This window comes from Mirounga leonina, unplaced genomic scaffold, assembly GCF_011800145.1.
Source record: "Mirounga leonina isolate KUSES-001 unplaced genomic scaffold, KU_Mleo_1.0 Mir_173, whole genome shotgun sequence".
NCBI lineage: Eukaryota > Metazoa > Chordata > Mammalia > Carnivora > Phocidae > Mirounga > Mirounga leonina.
In genome coordinates this window covers 73,175,325-73,201,940 of record NW_023270447.1, presented here as the reverse complement: position 1 = coordinate 73,201,940, position 26,616 = coordinate 73,175,325, and the positions used below count along the sequence as shown (strand labels likewise).

General features: G+C 42.2%; 1 protein-coding gene and 1 non-coding gene across 2 annotated transcripts; one reads left to right on the top strand and one right to left on the bottom strand.

The window, feature by feature from the left end:
• Positions 1–172: 172 nt before the first annotated feature.
• Positions 173–26,544, bottom strand: DNAJC8 (DnaJ heat shock protein family (Hsp40) member C8). Its single transcript, XM_035019340.1, has 9 exons — positions 26,441–26,544; positions 23,445–23,546; positions 12,424–12,480; positions 8,412–8,478; positions 7,798–7,892; positions 6,185–6,256; positions 3,049–3,140; positions 2,056–2,131; positions 173–995 (listed from the first exon to the last, which is right to left on the bottom strand). The coding sequence occupies exons 1-9, from the start codon at positions 26,516–26,518 to the stop codon at positions 873–875; spliced, it is 762 nt and encodes a 253-aa protein (XP_034875231.1). The 5' UTR covers positions 26,519–26,544; the 3' UTR covers positions 173–872.
• Positions 22,200–22,333, top strand: LOC118020469. Its single transcript, XR_004681904.1, has one exon. It is a non-coding gene; the product is annotated as a small nucleolar RNA SNORA70 (small nucleolar RNA).
• Positions 26,545–26,616: the final 72 nt, after the last annotated feature.

The window sequence follows — 26,616 nt, the reverse complement described above, 5'->3', positions numbered from 1 at the left end:
AAGCTGCCACACCGATCTATATTCCCATTTTGTAGATGAAGAGACTAAGGTGCAGCAATTAAGTGGTAGGGAGCACGTGGGAGCAGCTCTGTCCAACTCCAAAGCATTTCAGAGTTGGGCCAAGGGACCCATCCTTGGAGTAATACCTAAGGACGAGTACATCGATGGTTAGGGTATAAAAATTTATTACATGTACAGAATATGACCACTAACGAATGCAGACAGGCTAGGACACAATGATACCGGATGGAAGATGGCCAGCTCTTTGGGAAGTGAACAGGTTTGGGTGGCTCGCAGCCTCATGCCACGCGGAACGGTCAGTCAGAAGGGAGAGCACATGCCAAACGCTGCGGAAGGTCAGGGCATCGAGTGACTGCTCTGCGTGCCCACGGCCTTCCCTGTCTGATCTGGGGCTTCGAAGGATGCCACGCCCGGAAGCAAGCACCTGAAGCAAAGGGGATTCCTAAGGTGGCCCAGGCTTGTCTCTGAAGTCACGGCAACACCATTTTAAGCAATATGTTTAATTGGATGATTTCCACAAACTATACACGAAGTTTCTAACCATCACAATTCGGTGAAGTACAAAACATTAAGTTACAGGCTGTGGGAAGAGAAGGCAGAACCAATGGTGGCACCTTCCAGTCCTGGTTGGTCTAGGGGTGGGGGTGGGGGAAGGTTTCGTTTTAAACTGAGCCCCTCATTTCAATGTACAAAAGAATTACTCTGATCGATAGTAAATTGTATTGAGAACAAAATGGACTAAAAAGCAACTACTACTCTATGTTGGGGTGGAAATGGGAGGAAAGAATGAGTCCTTCAAAGCAGGAGGGGAGACAGTTGGGGGAAGGTTCTGCGGCTGTGACCCCACGTGGTCACTCACGCTGCTCCATTTTTACTTTCGGTGGTCTTAGGAAGGTCCGATTTTTCTTCTCTTTCTTCCCCTTTGTATTTGCTTGGAAGTTTCGCCAGCTGTCCACACGACCATCTCGACTTTCCTGAGCACAAAAGAGGTTTGGGGGTGAGGAAACTAGCTGAAGAGAAGAAGGGCCTGGACCTGCTCTGCCATCCCCGTAGCCCAGCCCGTCTCAGTCCTCTGGAATAATCCAAGAGTAGAACAGAGCAGAGCTTTCCTCCCACTTCCACAGGCCCACAAAAAGTGGCATCCCACCCCCAGAAGGCAGGATCAGCTGCAGGTTGGAAGAAGAGGACAACATCATCACAACATGTGCCGGGGACCTCAGGGCTGGATATTTAGCAGATGCTCTTTCTAATCCTCACAAACAAGCGGCCGGCAGCGGGTAATGCCGCCACCATTTCACAAATGACAACACCACAGCTCAGAGGTTATCGCTTTCTCAGAGTCATACGTCTAGCCAGCAGGACAGCCGCTCTTCCCACTGCACCCTCCTTTGGCCCCGCAAAACTCGGATGGAGGCTCAAAGCCAGCACGATGCCTAGCCGTTACGCTGAGAGGGCCCTGAGGGTCTCTCCCTGCTTATCAAGGGACTTACTCATTTTCTCTCTCTGCATATAAGCAGGGGGACAGAAACACAGTTATCAACTCTGGTTAACCAATCCCTAGCCCGAGACCTGAATGTATAGAAGAAAAGACACCAAACATGGCTCAATTCAGGAAACTGGCTGAGTACCCGAAGAATGTAACCAGGGTGTTACAGAGGAGTCAAGTTCAAAAGCCAGGATATCAGGGTCATAAGAACCTCAGTTTCTGCTAACAGACCTCTTAAGTAGGGCACCACTCCATGACTACCCCCTAATCTAAACGTGCAAAGCATTTTTCTCGAGCCCACTTGGCAGCTGTGCCTTCCATAATCTCTAACAAGCCGTTCAGGGACCCTCCCTGCCCGTGCCAAGGCTAGAGAGCATACAGGCAGCTGAGCCAGGACTCATTCTCCAAAGCTCCTGCTCTTCCCCACGCATCCCCTTTCCCTGATCGTCTGCCCCAGTCAGTCCTGGCAATGCCCCAGGAACCAAGTTTCTATGCTGGAAAGTTTTCTTACTCTGGAATGAAAATCCCTGACCACCCTGGAAACTTACCTCAAAGTTTTTCTGCCACTCCCTTTCTCGTTTGGCTTTTTCTTGAGCTTCAATCTCTTCTTCCCTTTGTCGCTTCCTAGGAAGAAAACCAAACCAGAGTATTTATATGATACTTAGAGACTGTCTTAACCATACAAGTTAAGCCACTCCCGATAGAAGCAAGTATATAAGGTAAATCAATTCCCTAGGGTTCTATAAAAATGGCTGTCTGGAAAAGGCTCAGAGCCTTTTCATGAACGTCTTCCTCTAAAGCACACAGATGAGACTGCGGGCAGGGCTACAGGGCAGGGTATAAATACCCCGGTTACACAGACAGACATGTAAGGTTGTCAAGGCCCCGCCAACAATAATCGTAGGTTATGGGCTCCGTCTATAGGTTCGAGGCTCAGTCCGGGAGAAAGCCATCTTGAGAACCCAGGCCACCCTACTTCAGTAGAATGACCATTACAATAGCAGAGGTCCTTATTCAAGAGGATCTCTGGACAAAACCCAATTTCATACAACCTCAACTAGCAAAATACGGTTACTGTTAAACACCAATCAACAATACAAAATACGTAAGTTAAATTTACCTCAAGATTTCTGATAAGTAAGGGAAATCATACTTTGGGACAATAAATATTTTGTAAGTAATTACACTATACAATAAATACTACAGACTCATCAAAGCTGCAGCCACTAGTCACACAAAAGGTTCTGGCCTCAATAACTCTGCCTATTTAACTCCAGGAAATCAGGAAGAAAACACATAGCACTCTTGATTAAAAACTCCCTAAGGACAAGTCTATTCAATATTTCCCAAAAGTCAGAGACAACTTCTTACCCTCGTGATTCAAAAGTTTGGTTGTTTCAGATAACTATTTTATACAGTTTCTTAAATGATGTACTATAGAATTCCTTGATTAGAAAAATCCTTCATTAGGAAAATCCCCAAAGACCAATTTTGGTTAATCTAGGTACTTAGATGGATTAAATGAATATAATGATGTATACCTTTCATGCATCTCTTTGGCTTCTCTCTCTTTCCTTTTAATTTCCAGCTCGGCAAAGAGTTTCATGGTCTGTTTATATACTGCTTGTTTGAACTACAAGAAAATTAAGAACAAAAGAAAATAAAAGTAAGTATTTTATCAGCAACTTAAATCAAGCACTTTTAGATGGAGCCCAAGACAAAAAGCAGATCAGAACCGGCAAGGAAGATTTCAGAGGGCACTACTTAATGATGCTCTCTCCCGGGAGATAAATAACAACCACCTAGGAGAACCTTCCATTTTCTCCATGTGGATGATACACAGGAAACTTACTCTGGTAAAAAATACCAAAGAGAAAAAACTACCTGCTTCTCACAACCATGGGGGAGGACCCTTTCCTCCAAAGAACTTCGAAAAAATAACTTTCATTCTCTCCTGTTACAAATCTCTTGTAATTGCTCTGGGCTAGGCACCAGCTGGGTACTAGAAGTTGCTATCAAGCAGCCCCTGTCTCTGGAGTCTACTGACTAGAGCAGAGCGTCAAAGCTACTAGTTGGGTGTCCCCCACCCCCCATTATCTGTTCTCCTTCCATGTAAAATCCCTTATCTTTAGGTACCTGGTCACCCAATGTAGAAGCCCATATTTCCTAGGCTTCCTTGTAGCTAGGTGTGGCCATGTAACTTAGGTTTTAGCCAATGGGATATAAGGAGAAGTGATGCAGCAATTTCCTGGAATGTTCTTAGAGGGAGTACGCTTATCCCTCCTTGTCCCCTTCCTCTATTCTGCTGTTTGGCACATGGGTGAGGTGATGACACATCCTGGACTGTGAGGATGGGGGCGACATCTTGTTGGCAGAGCCAGAGAGAGGAGAATGAGGCCTTGGATGACACATGGTCCAGTGCTGCCATACCAGCGGCCATCTTCCCAAAGACTACATTATACTGTACATTATACAGGACAGAAAATAAATCACTGTCTTGTTCAAACCACCATCATCTTGGGTCTCAGTTGTATGTATCAGTTGAACTGATGTTCTAACTAATACGCAGACGGAAAAAAAATAACACAACATAAGACAGAAAACAGAACTATCTTTAAAACTTTTTTTCCCTAAAATATAAAGTATTTTAAACATACAAAGAAAAATAGAAAATAACCCATCATGCAGATTTCATAGAGCCTAACTTCCAAAAGCAGAGACACTGGAGCAAAGAGTAATATATGGAGAGAAAGGGAAGTAAAGGAGCCCCAGAATGTGTCACTTCTTTTTAATACTGTTATCTGCCAGGCATTGCTCAATAAAAGCAATACTGACAAACCCCAGTCCCTAATGAGGAAAAACATCAAAGGAGTGAAGGAGTCTGTAATGAGTATTTTAATATCTTTAAAGGCTCCAACTCTCTTGGATGGACAGTTACTGATGATTGAGTTTTTTATATCCTTTTTCCAAATTTTCTATCATTAGCATGTGTTCCTTTATAATCGGGGGGGGGGGGGGGGAAGACAACTTAAAAAAGTTACGGTTCTTAAAAACTCAGGAGGACCAAGGAGTATTTATGAGAAGGTCTTCAGAAAAGACCAGAGAGATCATTCAAGGGAAGGGAAGAGAAAATAAGACTGAGGAGAAAAAACTGAAATACTGGGACAGAATGAATCCAAAACAGGTGGCTAGTGCGAAAGGTGACCTCACACTTCACAAGCAGTGTTACTACACAGAAGATGGGGCCAGTCACTGCCAAGCAAGATCACTGAAGCAAGAAGTTGTAGGCAAGTCTCCCTAGCAAGACAGCCTCTCTCGTATAAATCTTTAAAAACAAGATAAGTAGATGATAAGTTACTTATTGATCTAAACTGAGGCAAGATTAGGATGACTGAATTTTTCAGCCTAGTGAGGCAATCAGACACAAATAACTAAGTAGAATTTCTCTCTCAGCCAATCTCCACTAAAGAACCCAATGGATGAAGCAATGTTCTCCAGTTTCTCTGTAAATTATTACCTGGAGCACAGTGAGCACCCAAGGCTGGTAGAAAGCCGTTCACTAGCTGGTTAGAGTCACCTGCGGTTGCTCCCAACGTGCTCTATGCCAGTTACAATTACTACTATACTTACGAGATTCAAATAGCACAGAAATTGATGAATGTGGTTATACAAATAAATGCTTGTGATTTATTTATTTTTTTTTTTTTAAAGATTTTATTTATTTATTTGACAGAGAGAGACACATCGAGAGACACATCTGCCTTCGGCTCTGGTCATGATCCCAGGGTCCTGGGATGGAGTCCCACATCAGGCTCCTTGCTCAGCAGGAAGTCTGCTTCTCCCTCTGCCAGCCGCTCCCCTTGCTTGTGCGTGCTCCCTCTAATAAATAAATAAAATCTTTAAAAATAAAAAATAATAGGGCGCGTGGGTGGCTCAGTTGGTTAAGCGACTGCCTTCGGCTCAGGTCATGATCCCGAAGTCCCTGGATCGAGTCCCGCATCGGGCTCCCTGCTCGGCGGGGAGTCTGCTTCTCCCTCTGACCCTCCCCCCTCTCATGTGCTCTCTCTCATTCTCTCTCTCACAAATAAATAAATAAAATCTTTAAAAAAAAATAAAAAATAAAAAATAATAATAAAATAAATAAAAATACCGCTGTTAAATTAGGTACAGGTGAGACACCTGAAAAAGATTGGAAAACGAAACATCCGGGTGGGCTTGCACTTTTGAAGACCTTAGCTTGCTGCAGCCTCCTTTACCCGGCAAAGCAATAAAGCTATTGTCCTCTTTACCCAAAAACGAAACAAAACAACCAATGAATCATATATAGCTAGGATTTTGCTCTTGGTTTTTGTTTCACAAATACCTAAGTTTCAACGTACTGCAAAAAACATTAGAAGTAGAAACTATGGATCATGCTTTGTGTGTGTGTTTTATTAAATGAAGTCACTGGCAAACGCCAATCAGCAGACACACATTCAAAGAAAAGGCCATGGCCCTATGACAAAAAAAGGGTGAGGCTTAAAAGTAGGTGTATGGACATACATTGAAATATTTTAAGTCAAAACAGAATGTTTCCACAGCACGTATGCGTCATTCCTTAGGCTTCCCTCTCTTTAACCCAGCAATCAGTGCGCTCGAGTGCAGGAGACCGAGTGGCTTTTCCCCTATCTCACTCACCAGCTCAGGGTCGTCCTCCTCCACATTTGTAGGTTTTCCTTCCTTCTTTAATTGCTTTTTTCTCTCTTTCACCTAAAAAGAATTTTTTTCATCAAAAAATTGAGAATATCCATTAAGCTGCACACATAAGGCATGGGCACTTTCTGCAGGTACAGGCAGGACAAAAGGTTTACGTGGAAATAAAATGAGCCTCTGCCCCTCCCCTCCACAACAGCAATGCAATCAAAGGAGAACTAAGAACCAGGGGTCTTCCCCCTAACCTCATCTAAAATCCAATCCACCAGGAAGGATGCAAGGGAACCAGCAGGGAACTTGTCCCCAACTCCTCAGATCCTAGGCCAGAGCCAAACAGCCTTGGATATGTTTATCAGATTACCCATTTCTCTTTTGCGGCCAGTAGTTATGTGTTTATAGCAAAGAAACTATATTTGTCAAGTTTTAGAAGAAGCTATCAAATTTGTGGCATTAAGTTTAATTGTTTTCTGGTATTTCAACAACTGCATTATTGATAATTTTCACTGTGAAACCCCCTTAAACCAATCATATTAACTGATGTTTTTTATTGCTTTTCACCACTGAGATCTAAAAAAGTAAAATTAAATATACTCCTTCACACAAGAATGTCATTACGCTATTAAACCACCCACTACTGATCCAGCAAAAAGCCAGTGCCTTCCAAGCTCAGAACAACGCTACTGCCACCTTGTGGCCAGAAAGCCTGAGGATGGCTCCCTTACAGGCAAAATACAGAGGAAAAGTAACTACCACAATAATTTAAGGAGAACTTGTCAGGTCCTTTTCTGATTTCGACCAAAATTTGACCTATAGGTACCACTTCCAACACATGACCAGCAAGACATAGTTATGGCCATCCTTCTCCTCTTTTTACTCATTTTTTTCATCTCATTTGGACTCATTATTATTATTGGTTATACAGTTCTGTTTCAGATTCCAAAGCTCTTCAAAGAGAAGGTCACACCTATATTCACTCCCAACTGAAACAGCTCTTACGAATGGCCTCACGATTCTTGCCCCAGCAAGTAAAAAATTAAAACAAAGACCCTTCTTACCTCAAGCAAGCCATCTTAACACTTCCCACCACTCGGGAGATTTAGGTAATGCAAAAAAAATAAAACTAGCTATAACTGAATTTATCTTAGTTGAATCCTTCCCAAACCCTGTTATTAATACAGATATGCACCTATTTTTTAAAAAATTTACTCATGTCCCCTTGCCAATCTTTCTCAAGCCCATGTTCCAACCCCTTCACAGAGACAAGAATAAAAATCCAGGGTCAAGGATCATCATGGCTGCTCCACTCTTCCACTCTCAGAACTGGGTAATGTGACAACACTGTGATGAGAGGGCATGAGAGGACCTCTCTCCGCAGCATGGGGCTGGTAAGGAAAGAGGGAGAGGCAGCCTCCTAGACACTCCACATCCTGCGCTCCAGGGCACACACCATTCATGAGCACCACAGCAAACTTTCGGAGACCAGATAAGAGGTCACAAGTTACACCAGTAGGTACTGCTATGTTAACATTTACCCTCCTGCAAGGTGCCCAAGGCTTGCTAATACTTCCTGTAAACACAGCAGCACTATAAATACTTACAGTGTGTTCCACGTATTCTTTTCCTGCCTGAATTACATCCAGGGCCCTCTTCTTTTGTTCCTGATCCAGTAGCAACTTGTAAGCTTTGTCCACAGCTAATGCAAAACATTGAAATTAACTGTTTCTGCAAACACCCTCTGAAAGTCTGAACTATACTCAGGCAGTGTAAATGGACTTGTGCCATCTAAAAGCATTCCCTACTTTGTTAAATTATTTATTGTCGTTAAACTAATTTAAAAACATACAACTATAGCAATGACTTTCCTTGAGAGCCTTGGAAAAAATTAAATATACCCTCAAGACTAAATACACCACATCTAGATTTAATTCAGTGATAAAATACTTCCAATTATTTTTTTATGTTCAAAAAAGAAAAATGATCCTACGCAGTAACAGTCTTTCTTGGCACATAAAAGTTTTAACAAAGCAAAGTTAAGATCTATTTCTTAAACAGCAACATTCTGCTTTGGAATGACTACTGTTCTACTGGAAACCACAGCTTCTTCATCACCAGAAGACAAAACTGTAACATTCCTTTCTTGATCCAGGACAAGGAACAGTTAGTCCCTAGCATTGATAAAATATTACTCGGAAGCAGGTAAATTTACAAATACCTTCAAAAGCCTTTTGTGCTCTGTCAGCATCATCTTGGTTTTTGTCAGGATGCACCAATATGGATAACTAAAATAAGAGGAAAGTTAGGTTTGTCAATATGAGGAACATTTAGTAACTCTTCACCTGCACTGCGCCTCTTTACAACCAAAAGCTCTAAGGTGTTATGGCAAAAAAAGACTGTCAGCTGGAAGCACTTCTAACAAATTAGTAAGTATCATAAATGTGTAGAAATACTGGTCCTTAAAATTCAAGCACCAAAAGGTAAATGCACAGCTGAGAAACACGTAGGGTTTTAATCACAAAGTTCAGAACAAATATAAGCCTAGTATTATGAGGCTGCTGTGAGGATGCAGAAGAGAGACTGAAAGGCACCCAGTTCCTATTATGTTCCTTAGACAGAGCGCTGAAGAAGCATAAGCACATATGACATATCATCTCTTTCCTAAAAGAACTTTTAATTTAAAGTAGTGGTTCTGAAGGCGGGGGACGAGGGGATGGGTTCAATAGATGATGGGGACTAAGGAGTGCACTTGTGATGAGCGTCGGGTAATGTGTGGAAGTGCTGAATTACTATATTGTCCCTGAAACTAATAGACACTATATATTAACTGGAATTAAAATAAAATCTTTAAAAAAGAAAAAGTAGGGGCGCCTGGGTGGCTCAGTTGTTAAGCATCTGCCTTCGGCTCAGGTCATGATCCCAGGGTCCTGGGATCGAGCCCCGCATCGGGCTCCCTGCTCGGCAGGAAGCCTGCTTCCCCCCTCCCACTCTCCCTGCTTGTGTTCCCTCTCTCGCTGTCTCTCTCTCTGTGTCAAATAAATAAATAAAATCTTAAAAAAAAAAAAAAAGAAAAAGTAGTGGTTCTTAGTTCTGGCTCTGCTCCAACCCTGTAAAGTTTTTTTTGTTTTGGGGAGTTTTTTTTAAGATTTTATCTATTTATTTATTTGAGAGAGAGAGCACGCGCGCACGCACAAGCAGGGAGAGGAGCAGAAGGAGAGGGATAAGCAGACTCCCTGCTGAGCGTGGAGCCCAACTCAGCCTGATCCCACGACCCTGAGATCATGACCCGAGCAGAAATCAAGAGTGGGATGCCCAACTGACTGAGCCACCCAGGCGCCCCCAACCCTGTAAAGCTTTTTAAAAATACAGGTCCACTTTCTACCCTCAGACCCTCTGATCAGGCTCTGGCATCTGTACTTTTTAGACCTCTACTGGATTGGGTATCAAATGATAGTAAGGAATTAGTGTTAACTTTGTTAGATGTGACAAGTAAGAAATGCAAGAAAATGTCCTCTTTTTTTCCTTGGGGGGATACATGATGAAGTATTTGGGGTAAAGTATCATGATGTTTACAATTCAGCCAAAAACATATAGTTAACGAGGTAAAGCGTTGTCTACAGACGATGAGTATATGGGTGTTCACTGCTCTACTCTATCTTCTTAAAATGTAATTCAAATGTTTTATAATAAAAAAGTTAAAATAAAAAGCAAAAATCTCCACACGTGATTCTTTCAGGAAGCCAGGATTAAGAATCACTGACCTACTATCATGGACAGACCAAAATCAACTAGTTGGAACAGTGGGACTCTGTTGGGGGAATGACAGCAAGTGGGAATCAAATGCTAAATCCAGCATTATTGGAGCCAGAATCCTGGGCTCTAATTCCAACTTCAATCACCTTCCAGCTGTGAGACCTTGAGCAATTCACTTAACCTATCTCTGTGCCAGTTTCCTCCTCTATAAATGGGACAATACCAGGTACCTCTGTCTTACTGGGTTAAGGATGAAATACTCCAAGTAGAAACTTAGCATACTGTCTAACATGCATTGACAATAGTCAGCATATAAAGAGGACATACTATATGCCAAGAAAAAGACACACTATTCTAAGCGTATTGTGTGTATTACCTCATTTAAATCCTCATAACAACCCCACTAGGTAGGCACCGTCATGATGTGCATTTTACAAATGAGGTAACAAGCACAGAAAGGTTGAAAACTTGTTCAAACTGCATATAAGGGGTACGGCCAAGACTGGAACTCAAGTCAAATAGCTCTAGGGCCCACACTTTTTTTTTTTAATATTTATTTATTAGAGAGAGAGAGAGAGAACATGTATGAGTGGGGTGAGGAGCAGAGGGAGAAGGAGAGGGAGGAAGAGAAACAGAGAGAGAAGCAGACTCCCCACTGAGTGCAGAGCCTGATGTTGAGACTCCATCTCACGACCCTGAGATCATGACCTGAACCAAAACCAAGAGTCGGACGCTTAACCAACTGAGCCACCCAGGCACCCCTAAGGCTCATACTCTTAACTATTAGATCATATTAATGACTAAAGAACTCTTACTGAGTTCTTTGTACAGCTACATAAATAGCTGTTCTGACTATGGATGTGAATGTTTGACTGCTAATGCATTATATTAGGAGACCTGAAATTTTAGAAAAAAGAAAAAAAGCTGAACATAGGTACAGAGTAGAACTCTATACAGCTAGAAAGTTATATAATGGGAAATGCCTGAGTAGGCAAAGATAAAAAACATCTTGGCTTAATAGTAGATCAGAAGATGATTATGAGTCAGCAATGTGCGGGCAATTACGGTATCAAAGAAGCAGGCACAACACTGGATATGAACAAGTGTGTCCTGCAGGAGCTGAGAATTATATTCGGCACTGGTTAGGTCCTATTAAAATATGAAGTACATAAGAGATATAAAAAAGTTGGGTAAGGTTGAAAAAAAAAGACATGAAATATACAGAAAATCCAATTAGTAAAGACAGATTGCAGGAAGTATGATTCTTCAACCCCTAGAAAGAAAGGCTGGAGGTTACTCAGCTATCAAAATTGGAAGGGTTTTTTAAAAAGGCTACTATAAAATTTTGTAGCTCAAGCTATGAAACATCAGACTGGGCAAGAAAGCACTCTATACGAAACGGGGTATCTCTTGGGTATTTATTTAAGTTTGCAAAAGATAAAATTATTGAGGAAGGAGATCTTAAAAATAAACTGTTACAAAGGGCATCTGGGTTGCTCAGTTGGTTAAGCATCCGACTCTCAGTTTCAGCTCAGGTCATGATCTCAGGGTTTTGAGATTGAGCCCTGTGTCAGGCTCTGCGCTCAGCGGGGAGTGTGCTTGAGATTCTTTCCTCTCCCTCCCCCGCCCCCTCTGCTCCTCCCCTCTGCTTGCTTTCTCGCTCTCTCAAAATAAATAAATAAAATCTTAAAAAAAAAAAAAAAAACTTGTTACGAGTCATTTAACATATTCTCCCTGGGAAGGCAGAGAATTTAATAAGCATGACTCCAGTAAGCTCTACTGTTCTATCTTGTATTTCTCCTGATTAAGGGGCTGGAAAGATTCTATTTGGCTATAAAATTCATTCTATTCAGAAGTCAAATTCATTCTGTTCTTCTCTCTCACTCCCAACCGTATGCCTAGATTTGAGAGTGGGTAAGGTGCTGTCATAACCTTCAGAAGTCTGAATGCAGCTGTCACTGAGCTTCATGGCCTACCAATAAACCTACTGCTGCAGGTGGGCTGTGTGAATGTCAAAGGCAAGCCACGGTCTCGAAATTATTTACAAATTTTGTCACTGTGAGGTGTTTTTTTTGTGTGTGGTTTTTTTTTTTGTTTTTTAAAAGAGTAACATAGCCTTAACATTAAAAAAAGAAAAGTTGAGGGGTACCTGGGTGGCTCAGTCAGTTAAGCGCCCGACTTGGTTTCAGTGCAGGATATGACCTCAGGGTTGTGAGATTGAGCCCAGAGTTGGGTTCCCCACTCAGTGGGAAGTCTGCTTGAGATTCTCTCTCTCCCTCTCCCTTTGCCCCTCCACACCACCCCCTGCTGCTCACACGCACCCATGCTCTCTCTCTAAAATAAATAAATCTTAAAAAAAAAAAAAAAATTAAATTTTGGCCCACAAGTCATTAAATAGCAAGTCCTAAGAGAATCATGTGCTTACTGTATTTCCAAAAGGTTCAAACTCCATCTATTACAGCGAAACAGTACTGTACCTGTCGAAACCTCTTTTTTATTTCTTCATCTGTCACTTCAGGATCTATCTGAAGAACCTGGAAGAATCAAAATCAAAACTGTAAAAGAAATTAAAATAATTTATGAATTTAACAGGTGTCTAATAATTATACAAATTATAATCAGCATCTAGAACGGTACTCAGCATTCCAGAACAGTGCCTGGCACACAGTTCTAAAAAATGCTCAACAGGGTGCCTGGGTGGCTCAGTCAGTTGAGCGTCTGCCTTCGGCTCAGGTCATTATCCCGGGGTCCTGGGATCGAGTCCCACATCGGGCTCCTTGCTCTGCAGGGAGCCTGCTTCTCCCTCTCCTCCCCACTTGTGCTCTATCTCTGTCTCTCTCTCTCAAATAAATAAATAAAATCTAAAAAAAAAAAAAACACTTTTTTTTTAAATGCTCAAGAAATATAAATGAGGGGTGCCTGGCTGGCTCAGTCAGTAGAACATGCAACTCTTGATCTTGGGGTCATGAGTTCGAGCCCCACATTGGGTGTAGAGATTACTTTAAAAAAATAAAATATTTTGGGGGCGCCTGGGTGGCTCAGTCGTTAAGCATCTGCCTTCGGCTCAGGTCATGATCCCGGGGTCCTGGGATCGAGTCCCGCGTCGGGTTCCCTGCTTGGCAGAAGGCCTGCTTCTCCCTCTCCCACTCCCCCTGCTTGTGCTCCCTCTCTCGCTGTGTCTCTCTCTGTCAAATAAATACATAAAATCTTTAAATAAAATAAAATATTTTTTAAAAGAAATATAAATGACCAAATCAGTTAACAGAGTAATAGTTATACCACTTTAGGGTTCTCAATTAATACAGTAGCTACGTTTATTCCATCAGAAGAATTTATCTTATACCCAGAGACATGTTTCCAGACCACGTTGGGTTTTCCCTTCATTCATTATGAAAAGTATCCCCCTACCCACCCCTACTCATCTTTGCAAATGTGGAGAAAGCATAAACATGCAGCCGGGAAAAAATTAGGCTGGCTCCCTGATTTTCAATCCAGAAAGGTCCACTGGGCTCCACTTTCTATCTGTAATTCACATGGGCCAATGGTTCTCAGCCCAGAGTGGACATCAGAATTGCCTGTGAAGACCTGTGAGTGATGCCGGGGACCTACTCTAGAAAAGTCTGATTCCAACTCATTAGAACTGAGGTACAGCCAAATGGAAGGATCGCCACAAATACATATATTCATTCAAACATTTACATAGTAGCTACTACCTGCTGAACACACTGCTATGTACTAGAAAGGCAAAGATGAATAAACAGGGAAAACATATATATATATTTTTAAAGATTTTATTTATTTATTTGAGAGAGAGAGAATGAGAGACAGAGAGCATGAGAGGGAAGAGGGTCAGAGGGAGAAGTAGACCCCCCGCCAAGCAGGGAGCCCAATGCGGGACTCGATCCCAGGACTCCAGGGATCACGACCCGAGCCGAAGGCAATCGCTTAACCGACTGAGCCACCCAGGAGCCCCAGGGAAAACATATTTTTTAAATGACCATATAATAAGTGCTTTTGGGGGAAGGGAATGTTATATACAATTAAAGCAGATGATTTCACAGTATAGTCCATGGATTCAACACAGCACCTAGTATTTATTTACTTGGTATTCAAGGCCAGAGGAAGGTCCTGAAAAGGCAGAGGGTGAGAAGAGTTTGTTAGAAATTCAAAAGAGTAGGCCCCACTTCAGTGCAACTGAATCAGAATCAATACTTAACAAGATCCCCAAATGATGTGAATCTTTTAAAGTCTGAGACGCACTGGCAAGAAATGATGGAGGTTAGAAAAAAGTATGTTCAAAGTTAGCAGAACTAAGGATCAGTTAGTAACAGGCACGGGGGGCGGGGAGGAGCAGCAAAGAGAAAAAAAATGAAAATAAACCTTGAAAGGAAAAATACATACTAGAAATTAAAACTGCAAAGTAACCCACCAAGCTTAGTCAGATGCTTGCAGTGTTTTTTAAAAACCTGGCAACAAGTAATGTCAAGATTTATTGCAAGCTTTCAAAACATTCCAACAGCCCACCTACAATAATAAAGTTATTGGTAGGCAATGAAGCTGAATCACCACTGCATTCGGCAGACTTTGGAAGGTTATGACAAGAGCATACCCACTCTCCAATGCTAGGCAGACACTCAGGGGGAGGGAAAAGAAGAACTTTAAAGCAAAGAATTTTCAAGATTCATTATGTCCCCTCATAACTTCCCAAGGGAGAAAGGAATTGGGAAAAAGTCACTCCAGAGGAAGTATGCAGCCATGTAAGAGTTACAGATAAAGGGAGGTAACTATACATACACAAATACTCAGAGGAGAATTTTACCTTACCTTGGTTCTGGGGAAAAGAAACGTACTGGAGCAAACCAAAGTCCCACAAACCCCAGGTGTCCAAAATGAATGAGAAAGAAAACTTCCCACCTTCACACACCAAAAAAGCCTCCAATAAAGCTATAGCCCAGAACTAATCATACCAAATGTAATTCATAAACCTTGACTGGTTCCCAAGTTAAATAAATAAAGTAACTATAACTGAGATCTGAGGGACAACTGGGGCTGCTTGACTGTGGACTCCATTAGATGATATTATTGAATTAATGTTGTTTTTCTTAGGTGTGGTAATGGTGGTGTGGTTATGTAGAAATTTGTTCTTGTTCTGAGGAGATGCATGGTAAATTATTTATTTAGGCATGAAGCCTCACAAGTCTACAGCTTACTTTCAGATGATTTGGCAAAAAAGAAGGTATATATAAGTATGTATACATACACACACACACACACACACATCAACCAAAAGTTATCTTTCCAAGAGTTATATCACGTGTGCACATGTGATCACAGGTAACAAATATTCGCTGAGTGCCTTCAAAGCTAATCCAACTCCTTTCCTATCTTTAAAAGTTGGAGGTGCCATATGGGGCCATGAAATACAATGAAAACAGTGGGCCTATCCCTGCGGCCCAAACCTCTCTGAAGCCAGTTTCCCACTCAGTACAAATTTCTGGAGCACCTAGGGTTGCTAGATACTGTGCTCACTACTATTCTCATGGAATTTAAGGTCCATCAGGGGAAGAACAGACAAGTAATATGTAATTCTTATAAACATGATAAACGCAAAAAAACCCAAAACAAAACAAAAAAAACATGATAAATGCCATATTACATACGGCTCTTAGGAAGCACACAGATCTGTTCAGATTCTTAGAAGGTTTTTCTGACCACCTCCTGTGTCTCAGGCTTTGGGAATACTACAATGAAGAATCCACAGTTTATACCTCAGAGAGTTAACTAATCATCTCACATTAACAAAAATGCTTGACATTTATATAAGTTTCTGAACTCAAACGGTAACAGCCTCCTTTGGGATCTTCCACTTGAAAAAGGAATCCAGTCTCTGTCACACCTGAACTCTATGACCTGTTAATAATGAGCAAGTACCAGAGTTCTGTGAGATCAATATCTTTCTTTCCAAGGTACTTAACCAGATAAACAGAAAATAAAGTCAGTGATGCTCCCTGCTGGCGTCTTAAAGTTAAATCAAAATAAGGAACACCAAAAGGACAGGACTGAGCAGGGACACAGGTTCATCCAAACTTAGGGAAGGCAGTGGGGAAGGGCCCTCAAACCTAAGAATAACCGCAGAACGCAAAAGAAAAGATGCTTGCATAATGGCTGAAGGTTAGACACATGTCCAAACAGGGAGCTGCAGAGATGGCAGGAGAAAAAAAAAATGCTCCCTGGATAAGCATTTCTGAGAAGACCCCTCAGATTCCCAGTCTACTGCCTCCCTTTTCTACCTGGCTATTACTGCATTACTCTCCTTACCAGAAGACCAGGCTGCTTACCTCTGTAGAAAAATCGGATTTATTTAGATGGGTCAATAGTTGCTGCACGAGAAACAAAAGTCATTCATTTCCTGTATCACCAGGAACACCTAAGATTCTGACTTAGAGTCAAAAAGCAACTTTATAAGGAGACAATGACAATGACGTCCACCTTATAAAGAGGCCAGCACATTTGTAGAAAATAGAAAAGACAAATATTCTAATGGATAGTCATGGAGTCCTGCCCATTCAAACACAATGTCCCATCTTCCCCAGTGTGCTGACCTTAGCATATCTTTGTGTAAAGATGTATATATTCAAACACACACACACACAGACAGTCAACCCTTGAACAACACCGATTTGAACTGTGTGGGTCAACTTACATATGGACTTTCTTTTCAATACAGTATACTACTATAAATATATTTTCTCTTATGACTTTCTTAATATTTTCTTTTCTTTAGCTTACTTTATTATACGAATACAGTATTTAATACATATAACATATAAAATGTGTGTTAATCGATGTTTTATGTTATCAGTAAGGCTTCCAGTCAACAGTAATTATTAGCAGTTAAACGGATTTTCGACTGTGCAAGGGTTTGCATGCCTAATCCCTGCATCATTCAAGGGTCAACTGTGTGTGTACATATATACACATTATGCATACAGGCTCAACTCAAACATACTTCCTATAGTCAGGACAAGAGCTACAGGGTAGTAATTTCCAGAACCACAGTAACTAGTAGGGCATTAGAAAAATCCTAGCCTTCATACTATTCCCAAAGATTTGTCATTTCTTGTCCATCAGATTCTCCATAGGAAACATGAATTACCTTAACAAATAAATGGTTAAGTTATATGATCACATGTCCCCATTTCATGGTACTATGTACAATTTAAGAGCATGGTGAAACAGAAAGAATGTACCATCAAATTCTTTATCACTTCTCAAATTATCTTCTCCCTCCCCAAAATCAAATCAAAAGTACTTTTTTTTCTAAGATTTTATTTATTTTTTAAGAAAACTCTACACCCAACATAGGGCTCAAACTCACAACCTTGAGATCAAGAGTCGCAGGCTCTACCAAGTGAGCCAGCCAGGCGCCCCTCAAACACACTCTTTAAGCTTTCCATCTTCCCCTTCCCTTTCTGAGCAATACAATCCAAACACATTAAGTGGAGCCAGGCACTTAGATATCTATTAGCAGACATCTACTCTGGGTGGGGCATCAAAATGGCCCAGAGCAGTTTCAGAGCCCATTTGGGATGAAGACGATGGTGACCACACAGGGAGTAGTGGTCAGTCACACAGCGGTGGCACAAACGGGTGAGAAGAGCATCCACACAGAAGGGAGGGGGAGACGAACCATGAGTGACTATGGACTCTGAGAAACAAACTGAGGGTTCTAGATGGGTTAGCCTGGTGATGGGTATTAAAGAGAGCACGTACTGAATGGAGCACTGGGTGTTATACACAAACAATGAATCATGGAACACTACATCAAAAACTAATGATGTAATGTATGGGGATTAACATAATAAAATTAAATTAAAAAAAAGAAGAAGAAGAAGGGCAGCCTGACATGGAGGTACAAAGTGGGTTGAGGAGGGCATCTCAGTGGACAGGCAGCCTGGCATAGGGTGTTAATACCTAAGCAGGGTTAAGACTGTAAACATGGGAGGGTAGCCAAGTGCAGGGTATCAGAGCCCAAGAGGAATAAGCAAGGAAATCCACATGGAAGTAGAGCCCAACACCGGATATTTGACACTGAGCAGGGTAAGGAAAGTGTCCACAAGGGAAGGTGGCCTGGCATAGAGTATAGGAGCCCAAGCAAGAACATCTCCACAAAGGCGTGGCCTAGCATGGGAAACCTGTGCTTGGTGAGGTGGGTGCCGATGTGGGAGGGCATCCAATGTGTAAGAAGGGAGCCCAACAAGAGGTGTCAGAACCCAAGCAGGATGTAGAGAGCATTTGTATGGAAGTATGGCCGGCAAAGAAGTTGGAACTGAGCAGAGTGAAGAGGACCTCCATGCACAGGGGTGACCTGGAGTGTGGAGTTAGAGCCCAAGTAAGATGAGGAGGGTGTTCTCAGAGGAAGTTAGCCTCACATACGGTGTCAAAGCCAGAGCAGGGTAGGAAGGTGCCTTCTTGATGAGGATGACGCTGGAGCCCCCAGGGGGCAGAGGGCAAGCACAGGGAGCCTGAGCTGGGTGAGGAATGCACTTACATAGAAGGGTAACCTGGCATGAGAATTTTGAGCTCAGGTATGGTGAGAAGGGTTTTTGCACAGTGAGGCAGCCTGGTGTTGGTGTCAGAATAAAGCAGGGTGAGGAGCGCAGTCACAAGAGGGAAGGAATGGCAGCTGTGAGATCAGATGCAAACAGGAGGACCAATTAAGTAACTATATATTTATTTATGATAATGGGAGCCTAGCTTCTCACTATGAAAGGAAACCACAAACATGGAAAGGAAAAAAAAAATGAGAATAAACCCTGTAGTGCTGGATTGAAATTGAAGGTAAATACATGTATATACATATGCAAGCACATGCACCCATGCGCGCGCGCGCACACACACACACACACACGCACGCACACACACACACACTCACCCAATCCTTGGCCCTATCTACCAATAGGGTCTAGGGGTAGTGACATTCCCAAAAGCAATGAGTACACCTAGCACCCAAATCTCGATTTCTAAATACCATTCTTCACTAAAAGGAACCAGAGCTCCTCACTGAAATGATTAATTTTAGGCTGGGTCAGGAAAAGTACAAGAATGCCTAGTAATCAAAGAATGATGAAGACCTGGGCGCCTGGGTGGCTCAGTTAGTTAGGCGACTGCCTTCGGCTCAGGTCATGATCCTGGAGTCCCGGGATCGAGTCCCGCATCGGGCTCCCTGCTCGGCGGGGAGTCTGCTTCTCCCTCTGACCTTCCTGCCTCTCATGTGCTCTCTCTCTCACTCTCTCAAATAAATGAATAAATAAAATCTTTAAAAAAAAAAAAAAAGAATGATGAAGACCTATCAAAAGATAGGATCTGGCTTGAAAGGTAACCTACTGGCCAAATTTGGGACAATTTGAGCAATAAAATAAACAATATCAAAATATAACATACTAAATAAAATAGGAAACCCCCAATCTATACTAACTAATAAATGAATAAATTGAAACTCTGATAAGGAGAGGGTATTTGCACAGTCTCAAAGTACCTCCCCATAAAATAGTTATTACAAAGAGGGAAAAAAGTAACTTCATGAATAAATTCAGCAGGTACCTCTTGAAGTGATCTGGTTAACATCATTAGTAATGGGATACAGCTAATGGAAATATCATGTACTTTATAAGCTGCAAAGAAAAGAATACAGTATCACTTCTGTGATATTCCTGCCAACATTGCATAAACTGAATCCAGCTAAAGAAACATCAAACAAAATCAAACTGAGAGATATGCTAAAAATAACTGGCCTATGATCTTCAGAAATGGTAAGTTACCAAAGTTAAGGAAATGCTGAGGAAGTGTTCCAAGCTGAAGACTAAAGGGACATGACAACTAAATCTAACAGTTGATTCTGGGCTGGATCCTTTTGCTATATGGGACATTGAGACAACAGGCATATTGAATGGGGTCTGAGAACTACATGGTAACAATGTCATCAGTGTTTGTTTCCTGATTTTTATGGTTATATTGTGCTTCAGAAGGAGCGTGTCATTTATAGGAAAAATACACTGAAGTATTACAGGGCAAAGGGGCATCATATGGACAACTTAGTATCATATAGTCCAAGGAAGTCTTCATAGTATACTTGTAACCTTTCTGCAAATCTGAGATTGTTTTAAAATGTAAAAATTCTTTAAAAATTACTCTTCAAAAGACAGGAGCAATGGATGAACCTTGAAGACATTATGCTAAATAAAATAAGCCAGACACAAAAGAACAAATACTATGTGATTCCACCTATACAAGGCACTTAGAACAGGCAAATTCTTATATAAAGTAGAATAGAAATAGACTGGGGGTAGGACGAATGGGGAGTTATTGCTTAATGGGTTTGGAGTTTCTATTTGGAATGATGAAAAAGTTCTGGAAATGATAGTGGTGATGGTTCCACAATACTGAATGTGTTTAAAGCCATTGAAGAGTACACCTAAAAATGGTTAAAATGGTTAATTTTATGTCATGTATATTTTACCAGATTAAAAAAGTGGGGAAAAAAAGGTTTTTAAATACTCAATAAGTGTTTTTATAAGATGTAACAATATTCATGTCAAAATTATAGTTGTAAACAATTAGAAACTAGTTTAAATATCCTACAATAAAGGAATTATAAAAACTTTAAGAAATGTATACACTGCTTCCAGTGGCAGGGTTGGGGGAAGGGGCAGCAGGTACCACGTCCAGCCGCAAAGCCCCTGAAGCAGCCCAAGAAGCAGGCCAAGCAGATGGACGAGGAAGGTAAGGCATCCAAGCAGAAACAGACAGAAAAGCAGAAGAAACTCGAGGAGCTAAAAGTGAAGGCCATGGGGAAGGGCCCCTGGCTACAGGTGGAATTAAGAAATCTGGCAAAAAGTAAGCTGTTCCTTGTGCCGGAGGCAATGATGATCCTTAATTCCATTCTTGTTTAAACATCTGGATTCCCTGTCATAGCATCTATTGTTACCTATAGCTGAAATGAAGTGTTGTCTTAGATCCTGTTGTATAATTAAGAATAAATTTTTATAAAAAAATAATCAATCATAAAAAAAGAAATGTATACAAATATTTTATATAACAATACAGCATTTAAAATAGAATGAAGTGCATCATCCTCGGTTTTTTTGGGATTTTTTCCAAGATTTTATTTATTTATTTCACAGAGAAAGAGAGAAGGTGTGCACAAGCAGGGGGGAGCTGCAAGCAGAGGGAGAGGGAGAAGTAGGCCTCCCGCTGAGCAAAGAGCCCGATGTGGGGCTCAATCCCAGGACCCTGGGATCATGACCGGAGCCGAAGGCAGATGCTTAATCAACTGAGCCACCCAGGTGCCCCATCTTCCTTGTTTTAAAATAAAACTTTTTCGGGGCACCTGGGTGGCTCAGTCATTGGGCGTCTGCCTTCGGCTCAGGTCCTGATCCCAGGGTCCTGAGATCAAGCCCCTCATCGGGCTCCCTGCTCAGCGGGAAGCCCGCTTCTCCCTCTCCCACTCTCCCTGCTTGTGTTCCCTCTCTCGCTGTGTCTCTCTCTGTCAAATAAATAAATAAAATCTTTAAAAAAAATAAAATAGAGTAAAATAAAATAAAACTTTTTTTTTTTTTTAAGTAGGCTCCATGCCCAGCATGGAGCCCAACGTGGGACTTGAACTCATGACCCTGAGATCAAGACCTGAGCTGATATCAAGAGTCAGATGCCCAACCAACTGAGCCACCCAGGTGCCCCTAAAATAAAACATTTAAAATAATTGAAGTATAAACAATTAAGAGTGGCTATTTCTCTTAGGTGGGCTTACACATGATTATTCTTGCTTTCTTTATATTTCAAATCTTTATAAGAAATACGGTTTACTGGGGTGCCTGGGTGGCTCAGTCGTTTAAGTGCCTGCCTTCAGCTCAGGTCATGATCCCAGGGTCCTGGTATCGAGCCCTGCATCAGGCTCCCTGCTCAGTGAGGAGCCTGATTCTTCCTCTCCCTCTGCCTGCCACGCCCCCTGCTTGTGCTCTTTATGTGTCAAATAAATAAATCAAATCTAGGGATGCCTGGGTGGCTCAGTCGGTTAAGCATCTGCCTTTGGCTCAGGTCATGGTCCCAGGGTCCTGGGATCGAGTTCCACATCAGGCTCCTTGTTCAGCGGAGAGCCTGCTTCTCCCTCTCCCTCTGCCACTCCCCCTGCTTGTGCTCTCTTGCTCTCTCTGACAAATAAATAAATAAATAAAATCTTTAAATAAACAAATACGTGCAGCCAATTAAGCTGACTGTGCTCCTTCTCCATGGGGGCCCAGTGTGCCATGGCTGCAAATAGTATCCTCCTTGGTAGTGTATGCAACCTGTTGATTGTATGGGTTGTCCTAAGGGACCTTGGAGACAGCCCTTTCCAGTGGACACTGAGGTCTGACGTCATGCTATCTCCAATCTAGGCTGCAGACAGGCATGCGGGGTGCCTTTGGAAAGCCCCAGGGCACAGCAGCCAGGGTCCACATTGGCCAAGTCATCATGTCCATCTATACCAAGCCGCAGAACAAGGAGCATGTGACTGAGACCCTACACAGGGCCAAGTTCAAGTTCCCTGGTCGCCAGAAGATCCACATCTCCAAGAAGTGGGGTTTTACTAAGTTTAATGCAGACGAATCTGAAGACATGGTGGCTGAAAAGCGGTTTATCCCAGATGGCTGTGGGGTCAAATACATCCGCAATTGTGGCCCCTTGGACAAATGGAGGGCTCTGCACTCATGAGAACCTTGGCACTGCCCCCTCCCTATTCATACCCACGAATAAATCCCACTTCCTGTCAAAAACAAAAAAATAAACAAATAAATAAAATCTTTTAAAAAAGAAATATGATTTATACTTAGGAAAAGTTTAAAATTATAAAACTAGGGGCACCTGGGTGGCTCAGCACCTTAAGTGCCTGCCTTTGGCTCAGATCATGATCCCAGGGTCCTGGGCTTGAGCCCTACATCAGGCTCCCTGCTCTCGGGGAGCCTGCTTCTCCCTCTCCTCCCCCCTTGTGCTCTCTCTTGCTATCTCTTTCTCTCTCTCAAATAAAAATCTTTAAAAAAATAAATAAAATAAAACAAGATAAAATAGGAAAACTAAGGAAACCCAAAAAGTATATTTGCTTGTCTATAATCTTGTGATCATTTTTTGGTTGTTGGGTTTTCGATATTTGTTACTGCAGTAAAACAGAAAAACTGTAACAAGCAAACTAAATCAAAATTCCTAAATTTATCAAGGCTAGCTATCCCTTCACATCTGAAAATAAAGTCCTATATATTTGGGTTGGTAAAAGATGGAGAATATTTGACAAGGTGAAGATCACCTCATTTTCCTTAACATGGTACCTCTCAAACTCTGCTCACAATAAAACCATCAAATCTCAGTTCCAACTATACGACAAATTAAGCGTGTGTTCCGATGTAAGTCTGCGTGCAGCTACGCAAAGCTCCCCATCACAAAGCCACGGCAACATCAGACAGCTCACCTCAAATGGGTTCAAATTGAAGTAGGAAGAACCAGGACGGGTCAATCTTTCAATCTGATTTTTGGATGTTAGAACTGAATCTCTCTTCTCTATTTGTTTCACCTAAAATGAAGGGAGATAAAAACTTCATTAGTAAAGTTCAATAATAAACTCTGAATTGTCACCTTAACAAGCTACTGACATGTTCAGCAAACATTTGTCTACATGTGGAAGACAGTTGCCAAATGCTTTGGGAATAACTACAATAGTTATCATTTACTGAATTCTAATAATGTAAAAACTTTACATATATTTGTTCCTCCCAACTATCCTATACAATAGACGTTACTATTATTCCCATTTCACAGATAAGAAAACTGGGACTTAGAGAGGTTAACTGACTTGTTCCCAACTACCCAACTTGTAAACAAGAATTTAACTCTAACAGTTTGAGGAATCAAAAACATTCAAACAGGGGCGCTTGGGTGGCTTAGTCAGTTAAGCGGCTGCCTTCGGCTCAGGTCATGATCCCAGGGTCCTGGGATCGAGTCCTGCAACAGGCTCCCTGCTTGGCGGGAAGCCTGCTTCTCCCTCTCCCTCTGCCTGCCACTCTACCTACTTGTGCTCTCTTTCTGTCAAATAAATAAATAAAATCTTTAAAAAGAACATTCAAACATAAATATATCACAGCCACCACTTTGGAAGAGCTTCCACTGTAATGATGGAAGACGCACCTGTGCTGTTCATACTTAATTTACAATTTTTTATTTAAGAAAAAGACTATTATACTGAAATATATGCTAAAAACAGCATTAAAAAAGTATATGGGAGGGGCAAGTAAATCTGCCTACCTAACTCGAATAGAGTTAGAAAAATCCCTGGCCCAGGGGCTCAGTATGTTGGGCACCTGATTTTTTTTTTTTTTAAACATTTTATTTATTTATTTGACAGAGAGAGACACAGCGAAAGAGGGAATACAAGCAGGGGGAATGGGAGAGGGAGAAGCAGGCTTCCCGCGGAGCAGGGAGCCCGATGCGGGGCTCGATCCCAGGACCCTGGGATCATGACCTGAGCGGAAGGCAAACGCTTAACAACTGAGCCACCCAGGCGCCCCGGGCACCTGACTCTTGATTTCCACTCCGGTCATGATCTCAGGGTCCTGAGATTGAGCCCTGCATTCCGCTCTGCACTCAGTGCGGAGTCTGCTTGGGATTCTTTGTCTTCCTCTTTCTCTGCCCCTCCCCCACCCAAATAAATAAATAAAATCTTAAAAGAAGGAAAGGGAAGGGAAGGGGAAGGAAAAGAAAAGGTAAAGAAAAACCCCTGACCCAAAGACAATGCTAAGGAGAACAGGCACCAGGCAATGCCTGGAAAACATCCTTGGTGCCACTGTCAGAACTGTAATACTAGCTGAAATGAATCACTGGTATGTTATATACCACCTTTATTCCTATGACCAAAAGGAGTTTGGAAATAATTTCAGTAACATAAAAAGCCATTCCTTCTCAGTATCTCCCCTCTTCACTTTCTTTAAAATAGCACGCCACTCCCCACCCCCTATACTCTACCTTCTTTCCCAGACTTACTTTCCCTCATTGCACTTATCACTACCTGACACTATATTGTACATGTTTGTTTACTGCTTATCCTTCTCTATAGAATGCAAGCTCTGTGAAGACAGGATTTTTCTCTGTTGTTCACTACCATACCTCTAGCACCTAAACAGTACACTAGTACATGTCAGGTACTCAGTAAACATTGACTGAATGATGACTGAAGGGTCCTCCTGTAGGTACTTAGTCTCATTCAATTCAAACAAACCAGGATTGCTTTTCTTTTTCTTTTTGACTAAGCGATGGTAAGTGAAACAATTTCCAGTATAACTGCAGAGTAGTCATTAGAGGTCAATAAACTTTGGTACCAGTGTATCAACATTTTCAAGTTAATTGGGCATTTCAAAAGGACAAACTATAAAGGATGTGCTAATTCCATTTTTAAATTTAATACTTTGGAGAAACTACTATGTAACAAGCACTGTTAACAAATAAAAGATGAATGTGACATGGTGCTGAACTGAGTAGCTCACAGCCTAGAGGGGAGCAACTCCATTCCTCAAATCCATGCCAACTCACAGAGGTCCATCTTCAGCTTTAACTCTTAAAAAGACCCTTTCTTATACACTAACTCCTTTAACGCTCATAAAACTCGTTTTAATATTAACTCTCGCTTTACAGAAGTGGAAATGGAAGATCTGCAAAATCAATGCCTTGAAAAAAATTCAATCACAGTCCAATTAACTGCCTTGCAAAAATCCAATCCAAAGTCCTCCGAATCCAAATGGCATGCTTTTCTCTCATTTATTCATTCACTTATTCAACAAATATTTACCAAGCAATCGCTATGTTCTAGGCGCTGGAAATGCGACAGTAACCGAGGCTCAGACCAAACTCACTCCAGTCCTAACATGGTACCAAGCTGTTATCTGCTTTAGGACCCATAACAAATTATTTCACCTCCCTAAACCTCAGGTTTGTCATCTGTAAAACAGAGATAATGCCTACCTGGCATGAGGCATAGTGCCTGACGTTCGCGAATGGCAGAAATAACCACTAATACAACTCATCACAGAGGACTAAGAGTGAACAGTGCTTCCGTTTAGAATAAAAATGAGGCCCAAGACAGTTAAGTCGCCCCCAAGAAGGCCACCCTCTGCCAGCCCCTGCCAGCCTCCGACTCCGCGGACTTGGGGACCTCTGCACGCGCCCAGGCACTTCGTTGGCCACACTCGTCCTCTACCCGCAGACGTCGGACCCGTGCCCCTTTTCCGATGCCCAAAGGATTCCCCCAGCAGCTCTCAGGCAGAGACGCACACACACCCCCAGCCCCCCGCCTCCCCGAAGGCCAGACAGGAGGAGCCGCCCAACGGTCCAGGCCAGGAAGACCACTGCCTTTGCCCGCTGGGAAAGTAGGACTGGGCGGGGTCGCCCCGGTGCCACTACTCCTCACTCAGTATTCACCTCACTGTAGAAGGTCATAAATGCTTCCTCGGTGCTCCCTCCGCCAGCCGAAGCCCCGCTCTCTCCAGGAGCCGCCATTTCCCCGGCCCAGCAACCACGTGACTCCCCTGCGCAGGCGCAGCCTCCTGTGATTCTTACAAGCCCGCCTCTCTAGCCCCGCCCCCTTCCTTGTGACT

Coding starts and splice junctions, on each gene's coding strand:
- DNAJC8 (XM_035019340.1), bottom strand. CDS start 26,518: ATGGCGGCTCCTGGAGAGAGCGGGGCTTCGGCTGGCGGAGGGAGCACC. Junction 7,893..8,411: donor AGCACAAAAGGCTTTTGAAG/GTATTTGTAAAT, acceptor GTTTTGCATTAG/CTGTGGACAAAGCTTACAAG. Junction 3,141..6,184: donor AGGAGGACGACCCTGAGCTG/GTGAGTGAGATA, acceptor ATTTTCTTGTAG/TTCAAACAAGCAGTATATAA.